This window comes from Heteronotia binoei, chromosome 5 (genome assembly GCF_032191835.1).
Source record: "Heteronotia binoei isolate CCM8104 ecotype False Entrance Well chromosome 5, APGP_CSIRO_Hbin_v1, whole genome shotgun sequence".
NCBI classification, from domain to species: domain Eukaryota; kingdom Metazoa; phylum Chordata; class Lepidosauria; order Squamata; family Gekkonidae; genus Heteronotia; species Heteronotia binoei.
The window spans coordinates 128,122,810-128,148,616 of NC_083227.1; the positions used below are offsets into that span (position 1 = coordinate 128,122,810).

General features: G+C 41.8%; 1 protein-coding gene across 1 annotated transcript in view; it reads left to right on the forward strand.

The window, feature by feature from the left end:
• Window positions 1–9,412, forward strand: part of ADAMTS2 (ADAM metallopeptidase with thrombospondin type 1 motif 2) — a 450,208-nt gene extending 440,796 nt beyond the window's left edge. Inside the window, exon 22 of the mRNA XM_060240368.1 lies at window positions 8,640–9,412. Coding sequence (XP_060096351.1) covers window positions 8,640–9,103 — 464 coding nt within the window. The 3' untranslated portion in view covers window positions 9,104–9,412. The remainder of the gene's footprint in view (window positions 1–8,639) is intronic.
• Window positions 9,413–25,807: the final 16,395 nt, after the last annotated feature.

Below are 25,807 nucleotides of genomic sequence, written 5' to 3' on the forward strand. Positions count from 1 at the left end.
AAAAAAAAAATTTCAATTACCAGCAAATTTCTGGAAACTTGCAGAAGAATTGGATCTAGTGGATGCATGGATAACAAGGTACCCAGAATCCAGAGACTTTACATATTATTCTGCTAACCATCAGTCATGGTCAAGAATTGACATGTGTTGGCTGTATACAGACTTGGTTAAAGATCTAGTGGAGACTGAAATTCAACCAAGAGTTATATCAGACCACAATCCTGATTAAGGGATCCCAGTTGAAAAGATCTTGGAGGCTAAATACCTCAATTCTGAAAGATAAAGACTTTCTTCAAGAAACCAAGATAGAAATGGAATCCTATTTCAAACAAAATATAACTCAAGATGTGAAGATGCAAGTGGTGTGGGACACAGCCAAAGCTTATTTTAGGGGGCTAGCAATCAGATTTAGTGCTAAGAAAAAGAAGGAAAGAACTGAAAACTTCCAAAAGCTAATGCTGCAGAAAGCTGAAGGAAAGAACTGAAAACGTCCACAAGTTAATGCTGAAAAAGCTGAAAAAAACTTAAAAGCACAACCTACAAAACAGGAGTTCCAAAATAAGATTTAAAAAGTACAGCACCAACTTAACCTACTTCTTGTAGAGGAAGTCAAGAAGAAATTAAGATTTTCCAGGCAGAACTATTTTGAGAATGCTAACAAGTCGGGAAGATGGTTGGCTAACAGATTGAGAAAAGAGAATGCAAAAAAATTAATTCCAGTATTGAAAGATGAAAATAATAAAGAGAAATTCCAAAGACAGGAGATATGCCAGATTGTGGAGCAATTCTATAAAAGATTATATGAAGCCAAACAAGTCCAAAAGGAAGACCTGGAAGAGTACATTAAACAGAACAATCTCAATAAATTTACAGAGGAGCAACGAAGAATATTTAATGAGCCAATAACAATAAGAGAAATTGGAGATGCAATTGCATCCCAAAAGAGTGGTAAATCCCCAGGACCAGATGGTTTACCTGCAGAGTTCTACAAAGCTTTTGAAGATTGTTTATTGATACCATCTAAATCTCTTATTGGAAAGATTCAAATTGAAGCCCAAATTCCAGTCTCATGGCAAGAAGCCACAATATCGTTAATTCCTAAAGAGGGTACAGACTTGACAGAAATAAAGAATTTTCAACCAATTTCTCTCTTAAATGTGGATTACAAAATTTTTGCCACAATATTGGCACAACATTTAAAGAAAGTATTAGTGAGCACGATTCATCAAGATCAGGCAGGATTTCTTCCCAGAAGATATTTGAAAGACAATGCCAGAACAATATGTAACATAATGGAATATTATGAAAATTACCCAGAGAAACAATGGGCATTAATTTGTTTGGATGCAGAGAGAGCCTTTGACAACGTTCATTGGCAATTTATGCTACAACAACTGAATGATATGGAGTGTGGTGAGAACTTTTTGAGATCAATACGATCAATATATTCCTCACAAAGGGCTAAGGTGATGGTGAGTGGAGAATTAACAGAAGCAATTGCTATTCAAAAGGGTACAAGACAAAGTTGCCCACTATCACCACTTTTGTTCATTCTGTCTTTAGAGATACTGAACAACCAAATAAGAGAAGATACAAGTATTAAGGGAGCGTTGATCAAGGGTGAACAATAAAACTGAGGGCCTTTGCAGATGACTTAGTTTTTATACTAGAGCAGCCAATAGACTCTATTGAACATTTTCTGAACAAGATTAATCAATTTGGTTTGGGGGCAGGATTGAAGATAAATTATCACAAAACATAATTCTTAACCAAGAATATGACGACAGAACAAATTCAGTTCCTTCAACAAAAATCAGAATTCTCTCATGAGAAAAGAGTTAAGTATCTGGGTATTTATATTACAAATAAATGCAGTAATCTAAAGGTAGACAATTATGATAAACTGCTTAAAGAGATTAAAAAAGACCTTGGGAAGTGGCAAGATTTGAATCTATCTCTAATGGGAAGAATTGCTTCAGTAAAAATGAATATTTTACCAAGACTGTTATTCCTCTTTCAAACTATACCAGTGCTTTTAACTAACATATTTTTTCAGGAATTAAACAAAATTAAACAAAATGGTCTCTGAATTCATCCGGCGAAAGAAAAAAAACCAAGAATTAAACTGAAGGCATTACAGGACTCTAAAACAAGAGCGGGCTTGGGTCTACCTGACTGGCAATTGTACTACAGAGCTTCGGTGTTGACCTGGGTAAGAGACTGGGTCCTTTTGAATGATAGAAGACAATTGACATTAGAGGGCCATGATCTTATCTTGGGTTGGCATGCATACCTATGGTACCAAAGACTAGAAGGACATTCATATTTTAAAAACCATTGGTTCCGGAAATCTCTGTATCACACATGCTTGGTTAAAGCCAAAAATTTATCAGAAAATTCCAAGATGGGTGTCTCCTGTGGAAGCATTTACACCTCCAAACCTTATAAAACCAAACGAGAATTACAGATATGAAGAACTGTTGAAAAAAGATAACCAATTGAAAACCAAGGAAGAATTGGAAAACATAGATATTAAAATGAGTTGGTGGTTGAGAACACAAGTAGAATCCAGTTATGCCAAGGATAAGACAATAGATTTTAATATGGACCAATACCCATTAGATAAAATTTTCTTGGGACCCCAAGAAAAGTTAATTTCCAACTTATATTCATATTTACTACAGATGAAGATGCAAGATGAGACTGTAAAAGAGTGTATGGTCCAATGGGCTAAGAATGTGGGTCGTAATATTATGCTAGAGGAATGGGAGAAGTTATGGAAACTTAGTGTCAAGTTAACTAAGTCAGTAGCTTTTAAAGAAAACTTGTATAAGATGTTTTACAGATGGTATGTAACCCCACAAAAACTTTCCAAAATTTACTCAAATAAGTGTTGGAAATGTACTAAGCATGTTGGGTCTTTTTACCATATGTGGTGGACTTGTGAAGTGGTGAAAGGCTACTGGAAGATGGTCTATGAGTTATTACAGAAAATTCTGAAGACACAGATTCAATTTAAACCAGAACTATTTTTATTGAATATATTTCCTAATGACTATATGAAAGAGATGAGACATTTATCAGTGCATATTAATACAGCAGCTAGAATTCTTTTGGCACAGAAATGGAAACTTCAAGAAATTCCCACAAGATTGGACTTGATGGAGAAAATACTGGAAACGGCTGAGATGGACTATTTATCCCAGTTGCTTACCGGGAAATCTAAGGAAGAAGCAAGAAAACTTTGGCTGAATCTTTATGTGTGGTTAGATACATAAGATTCTCTGGTGTTAACTTTTATCCCCTTCTCCTGTAATGAAAATTATAATGTTATATATATTTGAATGTAAAGCTAACTAGATAAGGGGTGTTAACTTTTATCCCCTTCTCCTGTAATGAAAATTATAATGTTATATATATTTGAATGTAAAGCTAACTAGATAAGGGGAGGAACGGTGGCTCAGGGATAGAGCATCTGCTTGGTAAGCAGAAGGTTCCAGGTTCAATCCTTAGCATCTCCAAAAAAGGGTCCAGGCAAATAGGTGTGAAAAACCTCAGACTGAGACCCTGGAAAACCGCTGCCAGTCTGAATAGACAATACTGACTTTGATGGACCAAGGGTCTGATTCAGTATAAGGCAGCTTCATATGTCCATAATCTAGCCATTAGGCTTACAATTGTTAAAACATTTTATTAAGAACGTGCTGACATAAAGTGATAATAATATTTGATAAGGTGTGACTTTAAGGAAGTATTTCCATACAGGCTGAACTATATTGATACTGACGCTTATATCTAATTCTTTATTTCCCTTTTTCCCTGTTCCCTTTATTTCTCTGAAAAATTAATAAAAATATTGGACTAGAAACACTCTCTTCACAGATTCCTTCAGTGAGAACTAGGTTTTTCTCCTCTGAAAAAGAATACACAGAGTTCTCTTCCTTCCCTTCTTTTTTTGCTCCAGTTTCTTCCCTCCTTTCTAGCCTCTTTTGATTCTGAGGCACACAGAACATCTTCTTAAAAGTGCTGGCAGTGCAGAGCAAAGTTATCATTGACTGATTGCCATGTTCAATATATTCTGTGGCTCAGAGAGCAACACAAAGATGACTTGCATCCACTGCCTGGAACTTTCTAAACAGGCAAGGCACAAACAGTCTTCCCGGCTCTGAGGCACTTGCGGGAGGGGGGGGGGCATTTTTCAGCCTCTAAGGCAGCATTCAGCAAATCTATATTGACCACATAGAAGCCCATCAGCTCAGTATCGATACTGCCTTTTGATGCAAAAGCCATGAATACCATTCACTAGGAGCTGAAAAGGCACCTCAGCTTCTTCCTCTCAGGAGAAGAAAGATAATAACACTTCAGACACTGACAGGCCAAACTCTTTTCCCAACTCATCAATGACTGACATCAAGGCTCTATCCCACATGGAAGATATAAGAAAGTATGGAGAGCAGCCAATCTGAACGTTTACTTCTTGGAGTTGAAGATAAAACAAGCAGTTCCCAAAATGTCAGGAACCCATCCTCAGCTCATAGATGTTAATACATAGGCCATGGTGGCAGCCCCTGCATTGTTGCAGGTGGCACAGGACTCCTGGGAGAAACCAATTTAGGTACTTCCCACATGCAAACTGGACAGCCAATACAAAGAAGAGGTAACTTTTCCCACATCCTCCCCCACTTTCCATTGTGATGGATGTCTCACAGGGCAAGGGGAGTCAGACACCCTACTCTGCTCCTACAGATAAAGGGGGTAGAATATTGGATGGCATGGGTAGCAGATTTCACTCATCAGATGTGGTATGTTACACAGTATCGCTGTCAGATGTCCTCAGGAAGATACTTCTGAATGCAAAGGAACTATTTATCAGAGTGCAACTGGAAATCCTTTCACATCTTTGCTTCAGTGCAGGGAAGGGATCCATCTAGATCTTCAGTGGCTTTCACTTTATAGTACCTTGTTCACCTTTATTCTCTAGTTTTAGGACATTCATCTCTCCAGGACTAGTGGCTATCTCTTCATCATGACCCCTGTTGGCAGGGCTGTTTAATATTGGTTTAACACATGGGGAACAATTTTTAAGGGCCTTTACCTTCCAATAATTTTACAGCTTACAGTTGGGCATTCAAACATCTGGTGGCAACCGGTGAACTCGAGTAGAAATGTAAAATTTTCAGAAATTTTCAAACCATATTTTTTAAAAAAAAAAACACACACACAAATATTTTTTCAGGGCAAAATGAAATGTTGGGGGGAAATTGAAATATAGCAAATATTTTCCTATGGAAGAAGTAAACTTATTTTACTGATTTAACAGTATTATTTATAATTTAGCAAATAACATTGTATTATTTGAAATATTTATGAAATTTAAAAGTATAAAATCTTCATTTTCTATAAGAAAGATTGCAATTATACCCAATACTTGAGAAAGAGCTGCCAACCATATGCTGCCATAGCACACCTATCTTTATTTTTTTTTCCATCTGTCAGGTAGGAAAAAAAAACAAATTGAAGGTAGAAAATAAATTCTAAAGTAAGAAAGTATATTCTGGGGACAGAAATTCTTACATAGAGTCACAGTAGGTAGGACTGCCAGCTACTAAGCTAAACTTTAGAACAATAAAACACTGAAGATTTTAATAACATGCTATCACATTACTGCATATTAGTTGTTCCCCAAATTATTTACATTTAAACTAAAAACTCTTTAAAATATTGTGTATGTCTACAGCAGACTTCCCCCCCACTGCTCCCCCAAATTCCCCAGATTTTCCATTGGAAAAATAGGAAAAGACCACAAATGTTTTTCATGCTATGCATTTTTGTTTTTTGGAAACCTTCCCTTAAGAAGGGTTTTACTTATTCTAAAATTGAAAATAATTCATCAGAGCGCCTCTTCTGTGCTCCCCCAAATTTTTCCAGCAGAAAAAAAACTGAGGGGGGAATGTTATTTTTCTGGTCCCCCACACACCCTCACATTTCTAAACTTGAGGTTCCTCACCTGAGGTTAAGGTTATCTTCCTGGCTGCAATCTGTTTAGCAAGGAGGTCTGGTGAACCCTTTGTGTTCATATCCTCATCTGCAACTTCATATGAACAAGACAGTCCTGTGCTTAGACAGCTCTTACCAAACATTGTCACGGAGTTCCTCTTGAATCAGGGCCTAATCCTCTCCACTTACTTCTCAGGCATACTGTCTGATGTAGAGAGAGCCCCACATTCCCTGGTTACCTGTAGAACATTATCATTGTACCTGGACAGAGCTGGTGTTTCAATGTGCATTTGCTATAGTGCTTTGTAATGGCCCCTAGTCTTATCTGGATTTGTTTTGGCAGCCACCAGACAGGATGGAAGCAAAGAGAAAAGATTCCCCTCAGCTCCATGGCAGCAGCAAGGAGCCATGCAGGCTGACCCTAGCTGCAGCCCAGGCCAGCCAATCAGGCGCTTGGACCACTGGAGATCGGTGGAGCTTTCAAGAGGACCTGGATGTCAGGATTTTCACTCCAGTCCACCCTTCTCCTATACAGCCAGCTCTGCCACTGGGACCCAGCTTTAGGCTGGATCCATAGTGGGGGAGACTGAACCTCCCCTGGTCTGAGGGACCCCCATAAGGGGGCTTGAGAGTGGGACCATTTTGTGATATGTCCAACCCAGGGGCTGTGGTTTGACTTTCACCTTCAAGTGGCAAGAGAATCATGCAGTGGCTTGCACCCATGTGGGATCTCAGTGCTTCCCTCCCATATTTCTCCCTTGACAAGTGGGCTGAATGAATGGTTGGTGGAACCAGCTGATAGATGGGTTGCCCAGTGCTTTTGGGTTGTGTTCAATAACAGATGTAGCATGTTCTTCTCTCTGGTCATGTTGTCTTCCTTGTTTGTTCCCTTTGGCCCTCCCTCCTCCCCAGGACAGCAAATTAATATAGTGCTTTTATCATATTGCGTTATTTAGCTACATAAGTATTTGATCCTAATTTACTCATTCAGATTAGCAATGGCAAATATAGTATGAAGTCAATTTCTATGGATTTAAACTTCAATGTACTGAAGACAATAGAAAACACAACTGCATTTATCTGTACTGCATAAAGCTTTACTGAGGCAGGGTTTCCTTTGATGCATTCAAATAAGAGTTTGAATGTTTTTTGAAGTGTGGATATATGACTTTGTAGCACTTCACCTCTCACAGATGGAGATTAGCAGGTTATAGAATTGCTTTGCTACTTTAATAATTTTGTGTTAATGGGAGTTAGCTATACTTTTTAGTGAAAAAAGCTATACTTTTTTAGTGAAAAAGCATGGAGCAATACAGAATATGCATAGGTTTCTTATAGATGCAGTTAGGCCTGAAAATGATATGATGATGGGCTAATTTCTTACACCTTCTTACCTGCAACCCTAAAATTCACATTATCCTGATTATAATCCAACAGAAGTAGAAAGTTAGTGCACACACAGTGCATCAGCTCAAAGATATATGTAAAAGAGCACATTAATATGTCAAATATTTTTATTAGAATTATTATCACCAGGGCTTTTTTTGTAGCAGGAACTCCTTTGCATATTAGGCTACACACCCATGATGTAGCCAATCCCCCAAGGGCTTACAGGGCTTTTATAGAGCCTACCATAAAATCCAGGAGGATTGGCTACATCAGGGGTGTGTGGCCTAATATGCAAATGAGCTGGACAAATTTGAGGTGACCATTCAAGTCCAGAATTTTGATATTATGGCTTCTATGTGAAAAGATACTATAAATATTTCCATATGTTTAAAAGCTATTCATTGTTGTAATTGTATAGTGTAAGGCACTATATAAACCATGTGGGCTCCCTAGAGTTTCCACATTTCAGGGTCACTGTTGATAGGAGTGTGTCATGTTTGTATGGAAATTCTCCATGCAATGAGGACAATTCATATGGTGAGTGATTCTCACAAGTCTTAAAGATTGTATGATGTCTGATTTCCTTCTACATGGTAGCCATGAGATGCCAGTTTGAGGCTAAGGAGGTCTTGAATTAGGGCTGCCAAAGTCCTGAGCTGGGCCAGGGTTCTCCCACTTGGGAGGTCCCCAACCCACTGGTCCAATTTGAGCTGGTGGGGGTATCCCCTCCCAATGTCGCAGCCGTGATGACATCATTCACAAGTGACATCATCATGCTAGCCACTCTAGGAGTTTCTGGGGAAACGCTGTGGTTTTCCTGGACACTCTAGCAATTGGAAGGAAAACTCTATGGTGACATGACGTTTTCCCTCCCAAATTGCTAGAGCGTCCAGAAAAACCATAGAGTTTTCTTAGAAGCTCCTAGAGCAGCCAGCATGCAACATCACTGGTGTAATTGCATCACTTGTGAGTGACGTTATCACACCGCGCATGCATAGCGTACTCAAAAATAGGCCATAAGAGACTTGGTAACCCTATTTTGAATCCATGACATTTGGAAATATAGTTTTTAGTCCTTAACATGTGTATCTCATGAAAGTCTGGCCAATATATAACATTTCAATTGAAGTTTCTAACCAGCAAGAATTTGAGAGAGCTTCAGTCTAGCTATATTAAGCCTGTTGTTGTAAATCAACGTATACATAATTTTGTCTCTTGTTTACAGCATACACATTATTCTATTTTTTTTCCAGAAGAACGTTGCCAAGGAGACAAGTCAATGTTTTGTCGCATGGAAGTTCTCTCCCGATACTGTGCTATACCTGGTTACAATAAACTGTGTTGCAAGTCTTGTAATATATATAGTAACAAAACAGGAAATGACAATGCAACAGAATCTGATCAAAGTAAGATTAATGATATTGAAGAGAACTTCACTCCCACACGTACAACACGTGTTGAAGTTCACATCCCACATCCTTCTTCAGATCCACCAGTTGTTTCCAAGATAAACACCACCAGTTCCAATGTGACTGAAGACCAACCAGAAGTTAATGCAGTGGATGTTCCATATAAAATCCATGGACTAGAAAATGAAGTACCACAGCACAATATCATCTTGAGGAAGAGGCCACCTTATGAAAGGACAAAGAACCAGAGAATTCAGGAGCTGATTGCTGAGAAGAGGAAAAGAGAGCTGCTCAGGAAATTGCATTAAAATGGAAATATAACACACAAACACACATATGTTTCTCTCTTATAGAGATGTTACCAACACCACAGTAAGGCCTATGTCATCAAAAAGACTAGATAATGATAGTGGTGCTATGGCAGACATGCCAAATGCTGTAGCCTGCAACAAATGGAAATTTACGGTTATTTAATTAAGGTTAATATAAATACTATAATAATGGCTAGGGTTAGAGGTTGCCATACACAAAAAAAACCTAGTGCAATATCTTTATGCATTTCACTGCAACCACAGGAACAGTGCTATCTAGCTGTGGTCAGCAGGATTCTCAATTTTCTGGGTTCTGTGTTTGAATCCAATGGAATGTTACTGAGATACAATCAGAGATACTAATAGATTGATCCAGGGTTTTTTTTTTTTAGCAGGAACACAGTTCTGGCTGGCTTGACTTCAGGGGTGTGTGGCCTAATATTCAAATGAGTTCCTGCTGGGCTTTTTCTACAAAGAAAAGCCCTGTTTGAAACAATTGTGACATCAGGGTGTGGCCTAAAATGCAAATGAGTCCTTGCTGGGTTTTTTCTACAAAAAAAAAAAAAAGCCCTGGATTGATTCAAAGTCCTCAGTGACATTTGGAAGCATCTACTGCAACCTATAAAACCTCACCTCTGGGAAGGTATATCTTTGGGTTTTTTCTCCCTTATTTGAAATGTTAGGGTGATTTCCCACACATCTTACCGAGGAGCGAAGTCCCTCCTCACCGCACAGCGTCTGCTCGGATTTCCCACCAACTGCTCCGCAGATTCAGGAAGTGCCGGACCTTTTGCGTTGCTAATGTAAACTAGGGTTTTAGCGATTTCCATTTGAGACGCAAAAGGTCCAGCACTTCCTGAATCCACGGAGCAGTTGGTGGGAAATCCGAGCAGACGCTGCGCGGTGAGGAGGGACTTTGCCCCTCGGTAAGCTGTGTGGGAAATCGCCCTTAATTTCAGTGGATCAGACGGCTTGAGCAAATGATCAGATCCTCCTGGTGTTTTAAAAAAAGCCAATTGCAACTGTCTGGGGCCACACATTTCAGACAGGGATTACAGCAGGGGTGGGGGGAACCACTACATGAATTCACCAATTGAAACTGTCACCACACTATGTCATTTCTAGCCCTAAAGGGGGAGGGGGGGGAAACAGCACCAAGTATTTGCCTGTCATTTTACCTTCCCAGGGCTAATTACAGTGTAGAGGATCAGGGGTGGGGTGGGGGGTTGATTAGCACTACTGCGTAGGCACAGAAGAATGATTAATTCTGAATTAAACCCCTTTTCTTACCCTGCCACTGGCCTTTAAAAAACAGAACGATCTGATCAGTATTCTGTGTGCTTATTTCCTTACTTTAGAGTTAATGTGCCTGGGTCAAGTATGCCAATCAGACCTCTCTTTCCATTGTGTTCCATGGTGCTACTCCCATACTCAGGTGGCAACAAAGAATACTGCTGCAAAATCACGACTCTTAATTTAGTTTCTGTTTCAGGAATCAAGTTTAAATACATTCCTCATGTTAACCACTTCAGGAATAAAGCAGGTAAGTGGTTATGTTACCCTCTTATATTATTTCTTGCAGAAAGAAATGTTTACACACCAGCATTGGAGGCTGCTCCAATGAAAGGTATCATTCACTGTATCTGCTTTCTTGTTGTCACACTTAGGGACCAACACAACCATAACATTCCTTAATTTGTTAGAGCCTATTGAAATAAAATAAACCAGTCACATGTTATAGTTTAATACTTCCTTTGAAATGGTACTTTCTATTTATACTAGTGGTATCTGCATGTTCCCATAAGGTGAAAGCAGTCTAATAAAACATTTGAAATAATCATGAATATGCTAAATCCCAGGCTGAAACCTAGATTAGCCAGATGATTCCAAATGTCATATGAATTTGTTTTAAAATACAAATATTCTGTAACCTTAAATGCTTACAATGCATTTCACCAGTGTTTAACATTTTGGATCATTTCTCTCTAACCCTTTAAAACACATGCTGATTAATTTAAATGACTGGATTTCCCTTTTGTTTCAGTTGTTACTTTTGTGAAGAAAATGTTTCTTTCCTACATTTTCTACGGCGCAATGTTATGTCGTTGTAGTGATGGACAACTTGTATTATCAGCAGTTCATTAGAAACAGCTCTGCTGTAGCAGAAGCAAATGCTTTTCATTGTGTATACATATATAAAGATATATGAATACACAGTACTGGGTCTGCTTAGATCTTAGCAGGGTAGAGTTTGACAGCCCTTTGAGTACTGGTTTCATCTCACAGCACTTTTTGAAAGCTTGTACAGATGTAAGCTTCATCACAGTTTGTCGCTGTTCATCTTGTTCAAAGGCAAATGCACAGCCCAGCCTTAAAACATGTTTCTTCTTAGTGTGTTTGCAATTCCAACTTTTTGATCAGCCCTATATGCCTTCTGGCTTTCAAACATCTGCATAATGTTTCAGGCTATCCATCTTAGCTGACCGAATTAAAGCCTGAGCCAATTGTATGAAAGCCATTATGAATTAGAAAGATTCTTAGAACTCTCTAAGAGTTCATAGAGAAAAGGATTGATGATTGATTGGTTGATTGATTGATTGATTGATTCAACTTAATGAATTGGCCCGTCATGGCTAGTGCCAGGCTCTGGGCAATGTACTACAATAGATAATACATACATTTAAAACCAGTAAATTGTAAACACACTCAGAGGAACATAATCACAGATTTTGGATAGTGGCATCAGGGATCACATGGACTGAAAAGATAGTTTATTACTTTCTATCTATCTATCTATCTATCCATCCATCCATCCTGTCTTTTCTTATCAGAAATGAATAATCTGCTGTGGCTACAAGGTTGTTGAAACAGATCTTTCCCTCAGAAAGTGTACAAGAGGTCTGACTTTAACCAAGAACAGGCAAAAATATCCCAGTTGTGGCTCACTGAAGCAATTCAGTTTGTGGTATATAATGTTAGTTTTTTCATTAGGATTCAACAGCTGACATCCTGGTCTCCCAATTGATAATGCTACTTCCTTTCAGTTAAGCTCGATCCAACAACCAAGTGGGGTACTTCAGATAAACACCATGCAACTTTTTAAAAATATACATTGAGGGTGGTATGCTGTATAAATTGTGGCATACAACATAAGATTTGGCATCACATTTCAGCAGTACATTCCTGCTTAGACTATGGCCTTTTCACTTTTCCTTTTAACACCTGTTAAAGGGCCCCGAACTGTTTGCTGTGCAGCAGCTACTGCTGCTGGATACGGATGCACACATTCTAAAAGATGCTCCTATTGATATGGATGGTGCTCAGTGTGACTTTCATATTGCATGTGGTCTACTGTGCCCCTCCCATACATTCTTAAATTAATGCCCATAAATACTTACATGACCATCTCAGTGTGAAAAATGACAGTATGTTGTGGGAGGGGCCTGCTATCATCTGACATCTGCCCCGATTAATCTTGGTGGTGTATGGAAGGCTCTTCACTTTCCCATATGACGTCCCACCTTTCCTCCAAAGAGCTCAAGACTGTACATAGTTCTTCCATTTTATCCTCACAATAATTCTGTGTAGTAGGTTAGGTTGAGGGAGAATAATTCATCTGAAGTCACCCTTTGAGCTTCACAGCTGAGTAAGGATTCAAACCTGGATCCTTGTCTGACATTTTAAACCACTGTACCATGCTACACTGACTTCTGTCCCATTTATTGCAAACACAGCATTTTAATCTGAAATCTGAAGATCTAATTAATCAGTCTAATTAATGACATAGGAAATACCAAGTCAAATATAAAGTCACACTTTAAACATTTATGGGTGTATGGTTGCTATATTTTTCTTGTATGTAATCATGTCCTTATCATATGAAAAGCACAAATTCTGGGCTCCCATTAGCTGCATGTACATTGTACAAGTCAATCAATATGCAGAATTAGTATAGTGAAAAAAGACCTGAATGTCATTTTCTGTTCAACTTCTGATGTTTCTTGACTGCACTCTGCTTCCAGTAATGGCACTTTTATATCTGGAGTATCATTTTGCCATGGTCGTTCATGATGCTGCACTAGCCTGGCTCCCTCTTCTCTATGTATCTTTTTTCCATAGTACTCCTGTGCCCTTGAAATGCTCCGTGGATGACAGAACTGAAACAGGGCCAACCTTTCCCATCACCATCCGTCTGTGTTAGGAAACGTTGTAGCTGTTGCATTCCTTACTGCTGCCTTGCATAGGGGAATTGATTGGGGTGGGGTGGGGTGGGGTGGGGGAGAGATGACAGCTGTAGGCAACAGCGTACAGTTCTGCTTGACACTGACATTTACACAGCGTCTAATCTTGCTAACGGCTTAGAAATGTACTCACTCTTTAATTGGCAAGAGGTCCACGAGCCACAGTAAAGTTATCTATCCATCCATCCATCCATCCATCCATCCATCCATCCATCCATCCATCTACTTTTTCTGTCAGAAGCCAGAATGTTGACAAGTTTAACACAGGATAACTTATTTGCAATTCATCTGTCTAAGCAGAAAAAAATGCAGATAAGCCCTTAATTAGGGGGAAAAACAGGTGGCTGGAAGAGATTCAGCTGTCTGCTGCCTGGCCTAAATGACTTCCACATTTCTCTTGTACGGGCACAACTGGGATGCTAACTGTACTGTGATGCTTTAATAACTGGCTGCTTACTTTGCTGTGAAGCAACATGTTTTGTTTTTTTTAACCGTGCAATGCTTTCTATATATAGCTACATTTGGTCACTTGCCTGTTTAATGTTACAGTTTCATGTACAACATACGGTAGCTATGCCTGTAGTACAGATGACATCTATTTTGCTCCCAATGGCTTTAGTTTCCCTGTTGCAATAGCTCAGAAGATGCGGAGTGATTCTTTTCACAATCTCCAAATGGCACATGGTCCACACACTACGAAGGGAAGCTCACTTTAAACACCAGTATTTTGAGCCTGAAAACATTTGCACAACTAGGGTTGCCAACTTTTTTTTTAATTAGCCCATTTCTGTGCCCCAGCAATAGTTTGATCTACAAATGTTAGTGGTGCTACAATGCTCACCTCTGTGCTGTGAAAAGCTTCAGTGGATCATTTCTGAAGCTTGGAAACTCTGGTTTCTCACCTCTACAGCTTTGACTGGACCTCCCCCCCCCCCCACCCCAGTACAATTTCACTTCTCTTCTGCAAATGGAACCTATGATTCTTGGTTTTCTCACCATGTTCTGTTTCTTCAGTCTGAATTTTCCCCTCCAAAATTATTTTATTGTTCTTTGTGTGGCAGTGAATCAGCATTATATCTTACATGTATATTAAAGGTATAAGTGACGTATGTGGTATATGTAAATACCATATAAATTATGTATAAAATTGTACAATAGGCACACAACTACAAAACCAGCAGCAAAAAGTAAAGAACTAAAATTGTTCCCCAAATCAGAAGTCCATCAACCATCCAGGTTTCAGAAGATATGCTGCGGTTTAAGCCACCAGAGCAGGACAGGATGTTTTGGGGGTCATCTAGAATCCTACATTCAACAATCTTGAACATAGTCCATGGTACCTGGATTCCACTTATTTTCTCATTGTGGCAACATGGAAAAGAAGAACTTTTGCCATCTTGCATTTCATTTTATCCACAAAGACCACATTTTTACCAATTCATATACTAGGATTTTCAAGGCTTAGCACTTGATTGTATTAAGGAACTTTGTTTATCAGGTATAAAGGATTCCATTGAATAATTGTATTCCCAGGGAACTTACTTAGGGCCTCTTAACATAGCCACCCAGAACATGATGGCTACATGAAATCTTGCACATGCTGGTTCTTGCCAGTGGCCAGCCAGTAATAGATACCCCCATCACACTGTGTGAGACCCCACTCACCATTTGCATTAAAAAAAACTCCACACATTTGCAGTAAGACAAAAGCTGGATCCTGTACATTACAATAAGTCTGCACAACTGGCTGTCCATGGGCAAGAGACAGAGGCTGCCGGATTTTCAGCAGCTACCATCTTCCCCCTGGGGGTGTGAACAGGCCCTTGGATACCTTATTTGAAGAGTCTTTAAATGGTGCTTTACCCAGTACTCAAAGGGCTTTTGTGATGTCTTTTTATTATATGATGCATTTAATACTTTATTTACTCACTGCAATGCACAGCTGTATTCGTATGGCACAGCCATTCACATACAATGCATATGCCTTAACATCAGCTGCAATGAATAGCCATGAACTGTATATTAAAATGTATATACAAATCAAAACTTTTTATTTTATAATTTATTAAAAGTCCAGATGTCTGAGATTGTTTTTGCAATGGTGTTTGACTTTTTCACTTATGCAAGGGCCATACAACAGCAATGCTTCTTACACTTGTAAGTGTAAGCTGTAAGCAAAGAGGGGCAGAAAGTGAGCACAAAATATCAGTATAGAAAATGTCGACAATTTAATATTTTACAGGTTCCAATAATAAACATGAACAAGTGGAGACCTGCAAGGAACTTGCGGGGAGGGGGCATCCCATTCCCATTGTTTCTAATTCATCTCCTCCACCCCTTTTCAGATACTCATCCCCTTTTTTTTTCAACTCCACCACTTAACTCACTCAACCTCTGGCTGTCAACCTCTCCTGTGTTGCCAGCTTGGTGGGAAAGCAGTGATAGCTCCCCCCCACACACACACCTCCAGCATTGCTTGGTTGATGTGGGGGATGCTACTACTCCTCTTCTTCCTTCCCACCACAGCCCCACCTCTAGATTTGCCATGTCAGTGGGGGAGGGGGGACAGCCACAACTTCTGCACCCCTTACAGCTTTGCCTGCATCTTTGCCAGCTGTGCCGGGGCAGGGGTAGTGATAACTTCTCCATTCTTCCACCCTCCTGCTCATGCTGTGGCAAGATCTGCAGAAGTGATCCTGTGCAGTTTTTGGGCTTTGTTACTGGGATATCTAGACCCAGCACAGCTTTTGCAGGCCACAGCCAGTGCATCTGGGCCCAGCATGGCTCCTGAGTTTTGCTAACAGCTCATCCAGACCCAGAGCAGCTCTTGCAGGTTGCTGGCAGTGTGTCTGGATCCAGCACGGCTTCACTGTCATCATGTCTGGACTTGAACACAGGCTGGTTCGCTCAGGCTGCCAGCGGTGCATCTGGGCCCAGCATTGCTTCTGGGTTTCGATGGTAGTGTGTTCAAGTCTGATGTGGCTCTCACAGGCTGCTGCTAGCTCGTACTTGGTACAGCAGGCCACTGCATGTGGGCCCAGCACAGCTCTCTCATGCTGCTGAGGCTGGGCCGACATCGATCTGGGTGGTTACTGCCACCACAGAGGGTGGGCCCAGAGTAGCTCTCACAGGCCACACCGCCTCTGAGTCTGGGCCTAGAGTTGGGGCCAGTGCCAGGTTTTTTGGTGCCCTAGGTGATGCTACCTAGTAGTGCCCCCCCACACCAATTTTAAAAACAGAAAAAATGTACGGAAAATGAAGAGGGCCAAACTTGAAACTTTTTACATTTTTAATTTAACTTTTTTAAATTAAAATTTTTTTAAAAAAAAAATTGTGAGAATAAGTAACATGACAACATCAGCAATCTTTGCTTTACTTTCTCAAATAGAAAACAGTTTTATCACACAAATCACAAATAACTGAACCATCCTGTGAATTGGGATGTCAAATGTTAAATCTCTTGCATGTTTCCATGGATGTTAAGGGAAAAGTATTAAACAACATCTCCACTCCATGACAGCTTCCTATTACTACTTTTCATTAAGAAAGAAATAAAGTCACTGCTTTTATGAAATGTTTAATTTGGTCTTAAACTTGCAGTGCTTAAAGTCCAAGGAAGTGCAGTTTCTCAAGCTTCTGTTTCAGCCTCAATCTCCACATTGAAAATCCTACCAATTCACATCTTTTTTCAGCAACAGGACTTTGATCACCCACCCTGTGGTGGGAGCAGGACAGCTTCAACATGTTGCACAGAACAAACCACCTGATGAGAACCAGACTATGGTGAAAGAAACCTGTCCATCTACACACCATCAAGGACACATCAGTGTCCAATTCTGACATGTTTATTGCCTTTGCTGTCTCCCCTTCACCCAGCTGAACCCAGGCAGATGATAACCAGAACCAAGCTTGTTAGTCTTTTAATCTGTTAAAAACATTTTCACAATTTTGTGTACTATTTCATTGCCCACCCTCTATGTAAGCTTCCCAATCTCCAGGTCCCAGCAGGGGATCCCCTGGTTTTACAGGCTTCCCCCCCACCCCCAGTCAGCTGGCCGGTGGGGGGAAGCCCCATCCCCACAGCCACCATGTACCTCTAGAACTCCTGCAGCTTTTGAAACCTGCAAACAGGTCCCATTTTAAAATCTCTGTGTGTGTTTCTGTTGTTTGTGTGCCTTTAAAGTTGAGCAGGAAACAGGAAGCACTTCATGGGGAAGGATCATCAGCAGCTTCAGTTTGTTTTGCTTTTGTTTTCAGAACAAGTAACCAGACCCAGTAAGTGTGTGTGTGTGTGTGCGAGAGAGAGAGAGGGAGTGTTGCCAATCCCCAGGTGGGGGCAGGAGATTCCCTGGTTTGGAGGCCCTCCCCCCGCTTTAGAAAGTGGGGAGGGAGATGTCTACTGGGCACTCTATTATTCCCTCTGGAGAATGATTCCCATAGGGAATAATGGGAAATTGATCCACAGGTGTCTGGGGCTCAGGGAGGTGTTCTTTGAGGTAGCAGCACCAAATTTGCAGCATAGCATCTGATGCCTTTCCTCAAAACACCCTCCAAATTTCAAAAGGATTCGACCAGGGGGGGCAATTCTATGAGCCCCCAAAGAAAGTGCCCCTATCCTTCATTATTTTTTATGGAGGGAAGGCATTGAAAAGGTGTGCAGTCCCTTTCAATGTGACGGCCAGAACTCCCTTTGGAGTTCAATTGTACTTATTCCAACCTTGCTCATGGCTCCACCCCCAATGTCTTCTGGTCCCACCCCCAAATCTTCTGGCTCCACCCACAAAGTCCCCAGATATTTCTTGAATTGGACTTGGCAACCCTACCTCTATGTGTAGGACTGCTAATTCCATTCCATTCTATGATTTGATAAATTGTGCTTGGCACACTGAATAAATAAACATCCCACAACTCCCAACTCAGACAGATTCACAAGGTAGCATCTGTTGGCCATAAAACCATATAATGCAATACAATAGAAACTCATTAAATGATAAAATGGCCAGACAGTTAAAATGCAGTGAATACTAAATACACAACAATCATAAAACCATTTAGAATACAGCAGCACCAGCCAGAAAATGATCTCAAAACAGTAGAACTGACATGCAGTGAGTTGACAAGCAGGAAGAACACACAAAGAAAACACTAAAGACCTAGGCAACAACCTGGTCCCGCCCCCCCCCCTCCAGCAGCAGCCCCCAGAGCTCTTACTCCACACACGCTCCTATTTATTCAAAAAGAGGAACCTCTAGGAGTTTCCGAATCTGGAAGGCCCATCCCCTGCCTGGAGAAGAAGAGCGTACTTATTTGGGAGTAAACTCTCAGTCCCACATCACTCCAGAAGCTCCCAGGCAGCCGAAGGTAGGGAGAGCTCAGCCAGCCAGCAGCAGGAAAACAGCCCTGTAGAGGATCCTTAACAAAAACAGCTGTTGCTGCATGTGTGTGCCCGCTCCACCCCCTCCGGTGCCACCATCAAATCACCACCAGCCCAGGAAAGAAGGATGTCAGTGGGATGCTCAGTCAGCACCATGGTGGGCTAGGGCTTGCCTTGTTAAAGTTGTAGTGCCCCTATGCCCAACTTTTCTGTGCCAGCTTGCTTGCCAATGGAGACAAACCATTTGGAATTCAAGTGATGTAGACCTGCAGTAGCCACCCCTGCCACTAGATGGCACCCTAGGTGGTCACCTACCTCACTGACTCGGTAGCGCTGGCCCTGCCTAGAGCAGCTCTCAAAGGCTGCTTCCATGGACAGAGGAGGTAAGCTCATTGTTTGCCCATGTGCAGAGGTAATTTAATCCCTCACCATGTAATTGTTTACAGATACCAAATTTTTCTGCAAATCTGGGTTTTCCACCAAGTTAGGAGAAAAATGTCATTGTGCAAACCATTTCTTATGTAGATAATAGGACTATAAATTGCTGCATACCCACAGGTTCTGGAGGAGGGTGATTGTTCTACGAGGAATGAAAAATTCCCTTTCTACAAAGGCCCAATCAGAGGAAGGTCAAATTCCTTCCAGACTCCATGCATAAGTGGCCACTCAAATCCACAGCAGTCAGGGGACAATGAAAGAATAAGCGGAGATTGTTTCAGAGAAGGAGAGGGGTCCAGATATAACAGTGTAAAGTAGGGGTGCCAGCCTCCATGTGGTGTCTGGAGATCTCCCACTTTTACATCTGATCTCTAGCAGGCAGAGATCAGCTCCCCTGGAGAAAATGGCTGCTTTGAAGGATGGATTGTATGGCATTCTACCATGCTGAGACCCCTTCCCTCCCCTCTCCAAACCCCACCCTCTCCTGGATCCACCCCCAAAGTCTCCAGGTATTTTCCAACACAGACTGGCAACCCTAGTGAAAAGGCCACAGCTACATGCAAGACTTGCCACAAATAGGCTGGGCCTGGCCTGAATGTCACCCCTCTCATGACTGTATGATCCCACTCATACTGAAGCAGAGACATGGCAAATTACCCAACCACTCTAGCACTGGAAAGAGGCATGGGCAGAGTAGTGAATACTAAAGAGATACTATAAACAGCCTGCTGTGTGTGTACCTATGGCTCACAGAAGTCTTCACATGGCACCCTAGTAGGGTTGCCAAGTCAAAGTCAAGAAATATCTGGGGACTTTGGGGGTGGAGCCAGGAGACATTGGGGTGGAGCCAAGAACAAGGGTGTGACAAGCATAACTGAACTCCAAGGGAGTTCTGGCCATCACATTTAAAGGGACAGCACACCTTTTAAAATGCCTTTCTTCCATAGGAAATAATGAAGGATAGGGGCACCATATTTGAGGCTCATAGAATTGGACCCCCTGGTCCAATCGTTTTGAAACTTGGGGGGTATTTTGGGCAGAGGCACTAGATGCTATACTAAAAATTTGGTGCCTCTACCTCAAAAAATAGCCCCCCCAGAGCCCCCAATATCCGCGGATCAATTTTCCATTATTCCCTATGGGAATCGTTCTCCACAGGGAATAATAGAGTGCCCAGTAGACATTTGCCTCCCCCCTCCCTGCTTTCTAAAGTGGGGGGAGGGCCTCCAAACCAGGGAATCCCCTGCCCCCCCCCTCTCTCTCACACACAAATACTTACTGGGTCTTGTTCCTGCAGAATTTTACTTGCTCTGAAAACTGAAAGCAAAAGAAAGGGAGGGGCTGTTCTTCTGTGAAACTGTTAATGATCCTTTCCCATGAAGCCCTTCCTGTTTCCTGCTCAGCCTTAAAGGCACACAGACCTGTTTGCAGGTTTTTAAACCTGCAGGAGCTCTAAAACTTCATGGTGACTGTGGGGGCGGGGCTTCCCCCGCCGGCCAGCTGGCAGGGGGTGGGGCAAGCCTGTAAAAACAGGGGAACCCCCGCTGGGACCTGGGGATTGGGAAGCTTACACCCTAGTGGCACCATTATAAAACACTAATGTACCCTGGGATGCAGGGCCTTAATGGAGTAATTATTCAGGCGCAACTATTGATAGCCCTCATCCTAAGCATATATGCATTAAAACAGAAGCTCTTTGGAGTCGTCTCTAAACACTTGAACATTTCCCTGCAGTATTATGCTAAGAAAAACTATTTTGTGTTTTTCTTTTTTTCACTGAAGCACTTTAAGGCACTAGAGAATTCTTTTGCTTGGTCTGTTTAAGCCTCAGACATTATTCATTCTTAAACACATTACAACAATCTGGTCAATATCTAGCTTGCCCCCAACTAATATAATACCCTGAACTTTAAAAAAAAATCCAGATGAATAAATTACATTCTGGTTTCATATTACCATTTAGCAGGAGTTCTCAAGAGCAGTAAGGAAAAAGAGTGGCTCAAGAAATTATGCATAACAGGGACACCATCCAACCAGAACACTTAGGTGCTCTTTTCACAAACCAGGATCATCTTGAATGTTGCTTCTGTGCAGAGTAGTTCCACTTTCTACCAAGCAATACTCCCTCTCACTGGCTTTTAGAGGGGCTTCTGGTTCTACATAAAAGGTTCCACATACATAGGCAGTAGGCTTCCAAAACCTCCCACTCTGGCGGGAGACTTCTGGGTTCGCAGCCTCATCTCCCGCTCTTCAAAACTCTGGAAGCGGGGGTGGGGGTGGAGGGGGGGGAGAACATACCTTTAGGCTTCATGTTGTAGAGCTCCTGAGCCGTTTGCAAAATGTCTGCCCCTTTAAGGCTGGGCAGGAAGCAGAAAGGGCTTCTGAGAACGGCCCCTCCCTTTCTTTTGCTTTCGTTTTCACAGGAAGTAGAGTTGTCCGGAGGAAGATCTGGTAAGTGTGTGTGTGTGAGAGGGAGGGGGCAGGGGATTCCCTAGTTTGGAGGCCCTCCCCCCCTTTAGAAAGCGTGGGGGGGAGGGAAATGTCTACTAGGCACTCTATTTTTCCCTATGGAGAACGATTCCCATAGGGAATAATAGGAAATTGATCCGTGGGTATTGGGAGCTCTGGGGGGGCTATTTTTTGAGGTAGAGGCACCAAATTTTTAGTATAGCATCTAGTGCCTCTGCCCAAGGGAGCTCTGGGGGGGCTATTTTTTGAGGTAGAGGCACCAAATTTTTACTATAGTATCTAGTGCCTCTCCCCAAAATACCCCCCAAGTTTCAAAATGATTGGACCAGAGGGTCCAATTCTATGAGCCCCAAAATATGGTGCCCCTATCCTTAATTATTTCCTATGGAAGAAAGGCATTTTAAAAGGTTTGCTGTCTCTTTAAATGTGATGGCAAGAACTCCCTTGGAGTTCAATTATGCTTGTCACACCCTTGTTCTTGGCTCCACCCCCAATGTCTCCTGGCTCCACCCCCAAAGTCCCCAGATTTTTCTTTAATTGGACTTGGCAACCCTAATAGGCAGGGGCAATTTTGCTTATATTTTCTAGAAGGTATAACAGTATAATGATTTAGCTTATAGGGCAGAGGCCCAGACTTTGGCACAGATTTGCCACCCTTTGCAATAGACACTAAATCTGGCATGTAGAAATACAGTGTGCTTGTACACACTGGCAGGTAGGCAGAGCTACAGCTACTGGGGAGAGGGAAATAACTGAAACTGGTAAAACCATGTAGGAACAAAATCCAAATCCAAAATTTTTATTTTGCATACATATTATAAGATGCTGGTTTTGCAAAGTGGACTAACGAAAATTCTAACAAAGGGGCCATCCCTAGGATTTGCAACAGCTATAGTGAGGCAAACATATAAGTCAAACAAATGTTTAGCCCAGTCTTTTCTAAAGGCCTACAGGAAAATCACTTTCCTAGAAGAAAGCAAAAGAACAAATATTTCTGACAAAAGCACAGTGCGGGAGCAAAGACAATGAAGACAGAGATGCCAGTCAGATTCATTTAGTAAACACACACGCACACACACAAAAGAGGAAGTACTAGAATATTTGGAAACATTTCCTACTTGCCATCATGAGTTAGTTACTTGCAGAATAGATGTGAAGTCAAAAATTTAACTAGTTCTGTACAGTAGGTCTGTTTTTTTTTTTAAATGATAGTGGAAACAAAAACCTGTATCTCGTTAACATTTTCACATTGTGTCCTGAAACAGCCGCAAATGGCAAATCCTCTCATGGAGAGCATATTATTAAACATGAAGCTATGATGAAGCTTATTCCTTGCAAATGTCTTGGTTCCATAAATTAAAACTGCAGATTCACCACTACTGTTAGGAAAATGATGAAGCTAGGCTATTTTTAAAATACATAATTTGTCCTGCTGTATCAGACTCACCTCTTGAGACAGGTATCTAAGCTTCTATGAGCAGGGAGGGAGACACCTGATGACAACAACTGAAATCTCCTTATTGTTATGGTTGCCAGCTCAGGGTTGGGAAATACCTGGAGATATGGGGGGGGGGGTGTTTAAGGAGTAGAGGGGCTTCAATGGAGTATAATTCCTTTCAAAGCATTCTGTCACCTGAAGATCAGTTGTAATCCCAGGAGACCTCTACTGACTGCCTGGAAGTTTGCAACCTCACTGTTGAATTTTTAAGCTAGCCATGAAAATAAACCAACAAGAAGAATTTAGTGCTTCATCTCTAGCAGACAGATGTCCAACCTCCTAAAGCTTGTTTTTAAGGATCCAGGGTAATTGCAGCAACACATGCAGCAAGAATGAAATTTAAACACTGTGGCTCTGCTCGAGAGTTTCACAGGTTGTTCTTACAAGTGGCAGACCATGCGTGCAGATCCAAGTAGTAAACAAATCTTGTTGCTGCTGTTTTGGTCATGGGAGTATGGATGAGAAAAAGGCCAGCCCCATCAAGAAGCAGGAGCAGGTTGACCAGCCTACCTCTGGTGAAAGATTTTGGGCTGTCATTAAAAGGCAGCAAAATTTTCAGTTTCAGTTAGTTAGTTTTGTATTTCCCTAACCAAAGAATTCTCTCCCACCCGTACAAAAATGTTTGGTGATTATGTATGAAAGTGAAGGCATTGGTTTCTACCAAGACCTGTTTCTAGCGTCTCCCTTCTTTTTTGTACACGGCAGCCTCACGGATAATGCAGCAGACTGGTATAGGACGGGAAGTCTCTTGTACTTATCTCTGTCCACTGTCCAGTCCTCCTGTTCATTTGCTTCCAGAACTTAACCAAGCAGAATCAGGGACGGCTAGGGCCTTTAAAAAAAACCAGGAACACAGAGGAATGGAGTTCCAGCTGGCTTGGTGTCAGGCAGGCCTACAGCCACAGGGGGGTCTGTGGGGGCACTCTCCCCTGACTTCCAGGCAGGGCCCCCCAACTCCCAGGGAGCCCTCTGGGGTCACAGCCTGCTTTTTTCTTTTTCTTTTTGCCATGGCTGAGCCAGTGAAGTGTCATCAGTGACAGCCAGAGCCAGGAGAGCTGAACAGATCTCAGTGCACTGCAGCAGTAAAAGCAGCAGACAGAGAGGAAGGAGGTGGCAGAAGCTGTGTGGAATGGGCCGGGGAGGGAGAAAAGATGGAGCTGCCAGCTGCAAAGTGCCAGGGTGGGGAGAGGGAGGTGGAAGGAAAGTCCTCTGCTTGCACGGAAGGTGCAGTTCCTTCTTTACTCCACAGTCTTAAGGTTGACTGCCTCGACTTAACCACATTCAGAATCTCCAGCTTTTGTCCCTACCCCAGAAAGCTTCTGAGAAGTGGCAAGCCCTGCAGTGGGTGGGAAAGGGTGCCCCCTGACTTTTAAAAAAGCCCCTCAACTTTTAAAATCCTGGCTACGGCCCTGGTATCAGAAGTGTGGCCTAATGTGCAAATGAGTTCCTGCTGGGCTTTTTCTACCAAAAAAGCCCTGGGGACAGCCATTCTTTCACTTGCCCACTGCTGTGCCTGCACATGTGCCCATAGTTATAGTGAGGGAGGGATGGGGAAAGGGTGGTGTAGTTTTTTTTTAGACCAATGGGGACTCATCCGTGTGCAGTTTGTTTGCCTGTAGGGCAGAAGATGTACAAAATGTCCTGGGCTACTGCTGAAAAAGCTTTTTTTCCCCATCAGCACCATGAACAGATGAGGGAAGTCTAAAGAAGGGGAAAAAACAGTCACTTGTGGTGCATTAAAAAAATTACACTAAAAACACAGTCACAGATCAGAAAACTCAGAACTGTGGTATGCTTATTCCAAAATAAGTACAGTGACAAGTCACTCAACAGAGTCTATTTCAAAGCTGACAAGACTTTTATGTTACTTTACCTATATGACTTGACTTATATCTGACCTATATGATTACTTCCTACAGAGATTGCTAGACTGGTATAACACACAGAAGGGGCTCCAACATCATTATGATTACATATGAGCCAACCCATATGCTACAATCCTGCACTGAGTCAGTGAAGACAATGGGAATTAGCAACATAAGAGAAGCCATGTTGGATCAGGCCAATGGCCCATCCAGTCCAACACTCTGTCACACAGTGGCCAAAAAACCCAAGTGCCATCAAGAGGTCCACCAGTGGGGCTAGAAGCCCTTCCACTGTGCCCCCCAAGCACAAGAATACAGAGCATCACTGTCCCAGACAGAGTTCCAACGATAAGCTGTGGCTAATAGCCACTGATGGACCTCTGCTCCATATGCTTATCCATTCCCCTCTTGGAGCTGTCTATGCTTGTACCTGCCACCACCTCCTTGCTGTCTTGAAATATAACCCATGCAGGCAAGACTGTGGTGCCTGTATTTTCAGTTGCATCCAACCTGATTCAAGCCAAACCTTGTGATTCACCACACTCTGGTTTGACTTTTCCAACATCTGACAAGTCACAATTTGCTTCTGGACACACATCTTAAATGAGTGTCGGAATTGGAAGCATTATGATGAATTTCCACTAGGTGGTGTCAAAAGACAGTAAACAGAGTAAAGAAGGGCTCAGAGAGGCTGCTTCATTGTGCTGTCAGCTTTTGTTTCTTGTACATGAAGCAAACATTATTCGTTACCACTACTCACTAGGCAATACTAAAGCTGATTTTGAAATAATAATAATAATATTTAATTTGTATCCT